Consider the following 9,759-nt stretch of genomic DNA (forward strand, 5'->3'; position numbering starts at 1 on the left):
TGGTCAACAAAAGATGTTAAAAGATGGTTTCAAGGCAAATCTAAAAAAAAAAAAAAAGTAGTATAAACACAGACAACTAGAAAATACTGGCCTGCTAGCGCTCCAGTTGGAGAACAGCCTTTACCAAAGGTGTCATGGGCTTTGAAGACACTCAAACTCAGGACACAATGGAGAAACGTGCTAAGAGGAAGGCATGCTTGGCAAATCCACACCGTGATCAACTCCTGCCCGGGAACCAATGTCCCCACATTGGAAGGACGTGTGGGTCCAGAATTGGCCTCCACAGTCACTTACGGACTCATTGTTAAAACCGTGTTTATAGAAGACAATCTTACTCAGCTTCAAGTGATCGCCAAAGAAGAAGAAGAAGAATGTTTCTGCATATACTTGAAGCCACCCAGAGCGGCAGGGGTGACCCAGTCAAATGGTTGGGGTAAATATATTATTGTTGTTATTATTATTATTATTATTATTAGGAATAAATCTGAGAGGTGTCTATTAACAAGTAATGAGATTATAGAGAAATAATTTAGACAATTCCAACAGTGAGCTTTGAATTTTAATATGTCCCTCTTTATCTTTGTCATGAACGAACAATCCCCATTTCCAGACCTCACTGAACTATTTGTTCCCAAGTGTTGCCTCCGACATGAATCCATGGCCTATAAATCTCTCCAGGCAAGCCTCTACCTGCATCAATTCATTTGATGATCCTTCTCTGCTCTTCTAATCTTTCTAGAATGATGAAGGCACTCCTGAGAGCATGCCTCCTCTTGGCCCTGCTTTCTCCAGGTAAGATGGGGAACATTAAATTACCTTTAGAGGACACTGAAGAGAACTTGCTGCTTGGGAGGGAAGGGGAGTTGGGAGTGTAGATCAGCACCATAGAGAGCAAGGACTGCCGGTTTACCAAGAGGAAGTAGGGGAGAGTCAAGTCACGAGTTTATTTCTATTGAGTTCCAGCAAAACACACCAATCAAGGATCTCTCTCTCTCTCTCTCTCTCTCTCTCTCTCTCTGTGTGTGTGTGTGTGTGTATGTGTTTATACACACACACACGAGACAGACACATGGTTAGGTGTGGAAACAGATGGGGGATGTGCAAAGGCAAGAGATAGTCAAATGAAAATGTTGGATATGATTTCAAAATGCAGGGAAAGTGCTAAGAAGGTGAACAATCTTTTCTTCAATGGGAGAGGGGGAGAAAATAGGACTTAGAAAATAGGACAGATTAGTAATTCCATTGGAATGGAGAGTAAAAGTTGCTTAGGAAAGGAAAGGGGAGAAAACAAAGTATGGCCATAGCAGGAAGAAATTCAATACATTTTAATAAGAAAAAACCCACCCTCTTGGAACAGAACACAGAAACCCACTGCTGAGGATCCAGTTTTGCTACTACTACTCGTTGATTGTGGAAATCTGGGGAGCTGAATTTAAGAGAGCCAGTTTGCTGCTGTGATGAGAGTGTTAGACAAGGATCCAGGAGGCCAGGGTTTGAATCCCTACTGAGCCACAAAGCTCACTGGGGGAATCCTAGACCAGGCACTATCCCTCAGCTTAACCTACCTCACAGGAATCTTCTGAGGATTAAATGGGGAGGGGAAAACCATGTACACAGCCTTGAGCTTGGCTGCAGATAAATAAATTTGAAAAATTTGAAATTGAGAGTAAGCGAAACTGATAGATTTGTTCACCCTTAGTCCCGGAACCTGTCCTCACATTAGCCAACCCATTGACTATGGGAAGCACACAATTAGGATCTCAGCAAAGCTGCAAGACTCTGTCTTACTGTGGGTTCCAGCAACTTATGTCTGAAATATGCTACTTTTTCTGGTCAATGGCTTCAAGAGCTTTAATTAATGAGTGTTTTACTCATATCATTTCATATTATTCTACTAAAATGCTTATTAAATTGAACCCCTTTTAATTTAAAGGTTTTAATTCACTATCACCTCCTCCTCCGGGTATCATTAACCTAACCACGACACCAAATAATAATAATGGTAATGGTAATAATAATCTGTGAAGTAATCTTTTGCTCCTGTCCTCAGCATTAGCTAGGAAGTGCAGAAGTGCCTATAACAGGACTGGACTGACAACACATGGCTATGGGGAAATAACTTGTGACTCCAACCAAGATTCCTGTATTGCTAGTGCTCTGCGAACAAATATAAGTAAGACTTTGTCTTTTGCTGTTGGATTAGATAAAGGTTCAGATAGGTGAACTTTAAGGGTTCTACTAGCATATAGAAGTCTATGCTGGGGCAACTCACCTATGAAAAAGTGAGGTGAGGAAACTGTGACATTTCAGCTGTAGATGGATTAGAACTTCAATCAGCCTCCGCTAGCCTGGCCGCCAGTCAGGGAAGATGGGAGATGTAGTTCAACAACATCTGAAGTAAGGAATGGCTTGCATATGAAAATGGGGAATCTAACATCACCTGATCATAACCAGTGGCCGAATCTGGGGGCTGATCGCCAAGCTTAGAGAACTTGATTTGCATCAACCAGAAATCCCTATAGAGCCAAACCAATGAACTCCAGATTAGTTTTGGTTATCAAACTAGGACAATAAGCCTGGAATATAAGCTGAACATCCCCTTTGCCATAAATGACCTTCAAATTGAGAGTCCTTTCACAGATCTATAAAAACTATTCAAAAGCTGTGTAATCGGGATTGGAGTTGAAGATACTTCAAACTTTCATGGCTCCATGGCCTCCCCCCACTCAAGTTATTTTAAAGTAATTATCAGTGATGAAACAATAAGAAAGGAACCAATATAAAGAAAGTATTCATGTAGTTCGCCTCTAAAAAAGGGATTCAGCTACCCAGCTTGATTCAAAGTGCGCCCCTCCACCCTGATGAACCTCCAACATCACTGCTACATTCTTGGAGGGAGAGAGGCAAGGGGGCAGTAAAGTTGGTGCAATGCAATGTCTTGCAAAGTGTCTTGCGTTGGGAACAAGAGTTCAGGGAAGCATTTTTCCCAACCTGCAAAGTGTTACAATCAACAAGTAGAGAGAGTGCAGTGTATGTCACATGCATTATCAGATTCATAGAGGAAGGCATGAGTCTTCGTGCTACAAATTTGACCTGAAATGAAGTTCTGCATACATTCCATTGCCAAATTTAATAATAATTTTCCATATTGTCAGTTTGAAATGGTCTTGATTCAGGCAACGTAGAAACCTGGAACCATTACAATGAATGTGCCTAAGACGCTATAAATCTGCATCCCGCCCCCGTCCCCCAAACTAAATATTTCTTTCAAATTCTTTCTCATAGTGGATCCCCGAGTGCAACTTTCGAATAAGTGCTCGTCATCCCACTATTGCTTCTCAGGTGATTACAGCTTCACTGCAGCAGATGGCAAATTCTTTCAGATGAAGAGGCACTGCTGCAACACTGATCTGTGTAACAGTGAAACTCTCAGCCGTAAGTTTCTGCATCATTTTAGAATCCTTTTCTTAAAGGAAATAATGTTTTTATTGGGTTTTCTGCAAGTGTAACAAGCATCACATATAAACAAAAGAGAACAAACACTACATCAAAAAATTAAAGAAGAAAAAGAGAAAAGAAAAGAAAATCTTTTTAAACTGCATATCCTTTCTACTCCAAATTTGTATTTTAACCTCAAGTTTCCTGTACCGTCTCTAAAATTACAAGTGTTTTTAAAAACCTGCCAGTGTATTAATATGTTTACAGTACTTTTGTAAATATATAATAAACATTTCCCATTCTTTTTAAAATTTCTCATCATCTTGGGTTCTGAGCTTTCCAATTAATTTCACCATTTCAGCATAGTCCATTAACTGGGTCTGCCCGTCTTCTTTGGTAGGGATTGCTTCCTCTTTCCATCTTTGGACTAGCAATGTCCGGGTGGGCGTTGTAACATACGTCAACAATTTCTTCTGGTCTTTTGGAACCTCTGCTCCTATAATACCTATTTAAAAGGCTGCTGTTTTTTTGTTTTACAAAAGTTACTCTAAATATTTTTTTCATTTCATTATACAGTGGATGCTCGGGTTGCGAACGTGATCCATGCGGGAGGCACGTTCGCAACCCGCAGCGGCGCGTCTGCGCATGTGTGGGTTGCGATTTGGCGCTTCTGCACATGTGCAAAGTGCAATCTAGCGATTCTGCACATGCGCGACCACCGAATCCCGGAAGTTACCCGTTCCGGTACTTCTGGGATACAGGGGATGCATAACCCAAAAAAGCAACCTGAAGCGTCTGTAACCTGAGGTATGACTGTAGATCATTTGCCAGAAGTTATTAATGACCTTACATTTCCACCACATATGATAAAACGTACCCTCTGTTGTTGGATCTTGTTCTCTATGTTTTTGCTAGTTTAACCAGGGTTAAATACCACCGGTACATAATTTTATTATAATTTTCTTTCGGTTGGGTACATGCTGTAAATTTCATATTTGTTTTCCAAAGCCTTTCCCAGTCTGACATTTGTATATTATGTCCCACGTCTTTTGCCCATTTGATCATCACACATTTGACTTGTTCTTTCTTAGTATCCCACTCCAGAAGCAAATTATACATTTTTGACAGCAATTTTGTATTGTTTTCTACAATTGCTCTCTGAAACTTTGACACTTCATAACTAATCCTTTCTTTTCATCATTTTTAAAGGTTTCATTTAACTGAAAATATTGTAGCCAGTCGGTTACTTTTCTACTGATTTCTTCATAATCCTTTAATTTTAATTGATTATCTGTTTCTGTTAACTGCTCTCTATATGTCAACCAACCTGTCCTCATATTTACCTTTTTAAAAAGATACTGCTTGTCACGGAGAAAGCCACCATGGTGTTTTTTGTTCTAGTAAATCTTTATATTTCTCCCAAACTTTAAATATCACATTTCTTATTATATGATAATGAAATCTTCCATGTACTTTGGCCTTATGATACCATAAATACACTTGCCAATAAAATCTATTACCATAACCTTCCAGATCCAGCAGATCAGCTTGTTTTAGAATTATCCACTCCCAGATCCAGCAAATGCAGGATGCTTCATAATATAGTCTTAAATCTGGTAGAGAGAAGCCTCCTCTGTCTTTAACATCTATTAATAATTTATGTTTTATTCTCCGTTTCTTCCCTCTCCAGATATATCTTGAAATATCTCTTTGCTACTCTTTGAAGCAGCTCGCATTGTTTATCACTGGGATTGATTGGAATAAAAACAACACTTTTGGCAAAACACTCATCTTGATCATGGCATTCTGCCTAATATAGTCAAATTCATCCTTCCCCAGATTTCTAATTTCCTTTTTTCCTTTCCATAATTTTCATAGTTGTCTTTAAATATATTAATATCCTTAGCTGTCAACCATATTCCCAAATATTTAACTTTTTAAAATATACCTATCTCTGTCTTCTGCTGTACAGTGGTACCCCGCAAGACGAATGCCTCGCAAGACGGAAAACCCGCAGGACGAAAGGGTTTTCTGTTTTGGAGGCGCTTCGCAAGACGAATTTCCCTATGGGCTTGCTTCGCAAGAAGAAAGCCCATAGGGAAATCTCCGGGGACCTCTTTTAAATGCTGGTGGTGGGGAGCAAAGCCTTTTCCCCCCCCTCCGGCCTTCAGAAGAGGTCCAGGAAGGCCGGCGGGGGCCGAAAGGCTTTGCTCCCCACCGCCAGCATTTTAAAAGCAGTCCGGGATAGCAGGGAAGCGCTTCCCGCTATCGCGGACGGCTTTTGAAGGCAGGCGGGGGGTAGCAAAGACTTTCGCCCCCCGCCCGCCTTCCTGGGAGAGCGCAAAAGGCAGCGCGTTTCTCCGCTGTCCCGGACGGCTTTTGAAGGCAGGCGGGGGGGGGGAAGACTTTCGCCCCCCGCCCGCCTTCAGAAGAGGTCCAGGACCTCTTCTGAAGGCGGGCGGGGGGCAAAAGTCTTTGCTCCCCCCTGCCTGCCTTCCCGGGAGAGCGGAGAAAGGCAGCACGTTTCTCCGCTGTCCCGGACGGCTTTGGAAGGCAGGCGGTGGGGAGCAAAGACTTTCGCCCCCCGCCCGCCTTCAGAAGAGGTCCCCCCTGCCTGCCTTCCCAGGGGCTTTTACATCACCCCGGACAGCGGAGAAGTCCTCCGCTGTCCCGGGCGATTTTAAAATGCCGCCCGCCAGCATTTTAAGATCGCCCCGGACAGCGGAGAAGTCCTCTGCTGTCCCGGGGTTTTTTAAAATGCTGGGGGTGGGAAGAAAAGCCCTTGTCCCCCCCCCATACTTCGGAAGAGGTCGGGGGACAGACTGTCCCCGGACCTGGTCTGAAGACGGTTTCCATAGGAACACATTAATTGATTTTCAATGCATTCCTATGGGAAACCTATGGGGGTCATCAACCATTATAACAAGGTTGTCTGCAAATGCTTTCAATTTATCTGCTTTATTTCCTACTACTATTCCTCTAATAGTTTTTTCTGCTCTTATGTTTCTCACCAGGACTTCTCATATTAAAATAAACAATAATGGTGATAAGTGACATCCTTGTATTGTCCCTTTCATGATTTTACATTTTTTCTGTAATAACATTATTAACAATTAATCTTGCTTGTTGCTCTGAATAAATTGCATCTATTCCTCTTCTAAACCAAATTCCATCTCCTCTAGAACCTTATGCAAAAATGACCAAGAGATATTATCAAATGCCTTTTCAGTGTCAATAAACATCAATGCTGCTTGTTTTTTGTTTTTTACTTTCAGGTATTCTGGAGTCCTTAGCATGTTAGGGCTGTGCACTGGATTTGGTGAAGGCCTGGATCCTTAGTATATTAGCAGAGAACCTGAGCCTCATTCAAATGGGGTGAGACAGCCCCACATGGATACAGGTTCAGTTGAGCAGCTCCAGGACTATTAGGGCCTCTACACAAGGGGTGTAGAGGCAGGCAGGACAGAGAGGCAGGCATAAGGAGAAATTGTGAAAAAGATGGACCTACTGGGCAGCTGAAAAGGGATGGGTTGTCTGTCCAAAAAGGCCTCTCCTTCTTCCTGCCCCTTGTAGCAGCAACCTACAGGATCAGATCCTCCTTCTGATAGGTGGGAGGATCTGATCCTGCACAGTACCAGTGCCCCTTGTTCCAGCCATATTTTTACTGGATGTTAAGATGTTGTTACACATCACCCCTATATCCAAGTGATTTGCGATTCTAGGGGTACCAGGCGTGCTTAAACCCAGGGTCTGTGTTTCTTGTGGGACCAAAATACACTGCTGACATTTTGGTGCCTTTATGATTTATTCTTTATTGATAAATAGATACAAGCTGAATCCTAGAATGAAGGTGTCCACAAAAAGGAGATCTGTCCCTCTCACAGGCACAGCAGCATTCTTGTCTTGGAAGCTTCTCTTTTCCTGAGAACGGTCACGTCCCTCATATTCTAATAAAACTTAACCCTATTACACAGGGAGCAGCCTCCATTCCTTTGATGTGTTGCTGTGCTAATCTGTTATCTTAATGACCCACTTCTGCAGATGGTCACCTCACAAGTAGATTGCTTCTGACATACATCAAGATAATTTGCTAGAATCAAGAGGTGTCTAACAAGCCAAAATTAAGACCTTGGCCTAGGTTAATTAACTCAGTGGCTAAGTCCCCCCAAAAAAGACCTGGGCCAAGAATACAAAGTTTAAGAAACCTTTATAACATTCCCTATGCTTTTTAAGCCTGTGAATGATCTATTTCAAACAGAATAATTGGATATCTAGGCTCATGAACAGCTCATGAACAGTTTATGGTCCCTTCAAGTTAATATTCAATTGTTTCAAATATTGACCTTACAACCCACATATCTTATCCGTGTCCTCCTAAATCAGCCTTGAGCTGGTCCTGGTCAGTCTTTTAATTGGCAAAATAAGTGAATTATCACACACAGATACAAAAATAGACAAAACCATTAACATGCTCCATATATTTGTGATCTTGGCAGTTCCTGATCGCAACATGCTGGCTGAAAATGGTCTGTGGTGTCCAGCCTGCTTCTCCAAAGGAAACAAAAAGTGTAAAAGTGAGAAGACCGTCAACTGCCTTGAGAATGAGACCAAGTGTGTGGATTTTAAAGGAATTTTTACTAGAGGTAACACTGTTAGTCAAACAGGGGGGAAAGACCTAGTCTTTGGCTGGGTCATAGAGACTCCCTTCTGTTTTCCTTCTCTCCCCCCCCCCTTTTCCCTTTCATGTTGCTGGAAGAGTGAGAGTGAGCACTGGTCTCTCTTACTGGTCCCACTCTGCACCCTTCCTTAGTATTTTGCCTGCCTGGACTGTGTCTTTTATCTTTCATAATGCCACTTGCTTGTACAGAAGGAGGATTAAAAGTGAGATATGCATATAAAATACCCTTCCAAACAAAAGTAAAAAGTGCATTGATTGCTCCACCCCAGTTGCATCTGGATCTCTCCACCAATGAGATGCAGTCCAGGACAAACTATGTCCCTCTTGCTCAAAAAACATATTTATTATGTATAATGAATGTAATAGATTTCCTTAAATTCTGTGACAATGAGCAGTATCTGGCTAACTCAGACCTTCAGAGCAAGGATTTACAGTTGTGCAAAAGAATATCTGGGCTCTTCTGCCTACATGTGCTCTGTCTCCTCCCAAAATCTGCTCTACAGTTGTGGAAACTCCCGGAATGGATTTAGGGGATACACAGGGGGAGGAAAAGAGGGAGGCTATGTTCCTTTCCAAAAGCATACATCATTTTGCCGATGTCATGAGTTAGCTACATTCGTAAAAATATAAAGCGCTTTATATGCGTTATAACATTATGGAATTGATGTTGTGGAGTCCCATCTTTCACCAATGGGACTTCCATGTATGAAGTTTACAATGTATTAAACTGAATCACTTTTTTGATGTGTCTAGATCCAGTCTTAGATGCATAGCTCCAGATCAACATAGTTTTGAGGAATAATGATGTTTTGAGGGGGGGGGGATTGCCAAATCTCTTACATAAGAGTTATTTTCTTACCCAAACTACTAATGGTGAAAATTATGAAACCCAGCCAGATGGGTGGGGTATAAATAATAAATTAGTAGTAGTAGTATTCTTGTATATTCATGTTTGGATGAATTTATAATATTGTTCAGATTTCTGAAATATACATATTTTAAAATTAACTTATTAAATTCTCATTCACCATCACAGGTACCATCTTTTAGTCCCGGGATGAATGACTAATGTCAGCATTTCTTTCCTTTTTTCCAGCTTATTTCATCCACAACGATTTTTCTTTCCAAGGCTGTGGAACAACAGATTTTTGTCGCATCCGAAAAAAAGGAAAGAGAGTTGGAGTAGGGAAATATATCCTTTTAGTTCAGCGAGAAAGATGTTATAATGCTTCACGAATATCACACCAGCCTGAACATGAAGGGTAATTTGCACAGTGTAGTCAATGAGGGGGAATTGGAGGCTTAGTGGTGAAATTCAGGACTCAGGAAGTCTAATTCTTTCTTTTTTTGCTTTTGGTGGAGATAAAGGGAAGCAAGTGGTAGAGAAAAAGGGGTCGGAATTTGGGGGTTCTAACTTCAAAGAGCCCTGTAGTGTATCATTAAAAAGCAGTTAAGTTTTCATTATGATTAATACAATACAAAATCAATGGTTATGCGAAATAAAATGCTGGTTCTTGGATGTTTCTTTCAGATTCAAATGTGATTAATATTTATTGGTTTAGCCTAAGATATTACAAAAGATAAAATACATAAAACAGGATAAAAACATAATAAAATACATTACACAATTATAATTAAAATAC

The 9,759-nt window shown here is 41.1% G+C and overlaps 1 protein-coding gene across 1 annotated transcript; it reads left to right on the forward strand.

Annotated features, from left to right (window-relative positions):
- The first annotated feature begins 729 nt into the window (after positions 1–729).
- Positions 730–9,429, forward strand: LOC310711764 (phospholipase A2 inhibitor and Ly6/PLAUR domain-containing protein-like). The gene is made up of 5 exons (XM_083514013.1): positions 730–792; positions 2,051–2,173; positions 3,286–3,435; positions 7,935–8,081; positions 9,213–9,429. The coding sequence occupies exons 1-5, from the start codon at positions 741–743 to the stop codon at positions 9,380–9,382; spliced, it is 642 nt and encodes a 213-aa protein (XP_083370139.1). The 5' UTR covers positions 730–740; the 3' UTR covers positions 9,383–9,429.
- Positions 9,430–9,759: the final 330 nt, after the last annotated feature.

Source organism: Podarcis liolepis, assembly GCF_965112155.1.
Source record: "Podarcis liolepis genome assembly, chromosome: 7".
In the NCBI taxonomy this organism is placed as follows: domain Eukaryota; kingdom Metazoa; phylum Chordata; class Lepidosauria; order Squamata; family Lacertidae; genus Podarcis; species Podarcis liolepis.

Bases quoted from the DNA above. Each gene is read 5' to 3' on its own strand.
- LOC310711764 (XM_083514013.1), top strand. From the start codon at position 741: ATGATGAAGGCACTCCTGAGAGCATGCCTCCTCTTGGCCCTGCTTTCT. The intron at 793-2,050 runs GTAAGATGGGGA...TCCTGTCCTCAG, and splicing joins CTTGGCCCTGCTTTCTCCAG to CATTAGCTAGGAAGTGCAGA. The intron at 3,436-7,934 runs GTAAGTTTCTGC...TGATCTTGGCAG, and splicing joins TAACAGTGAAACTCTCAGCC to TTCCTGATCGCAACATGCTG.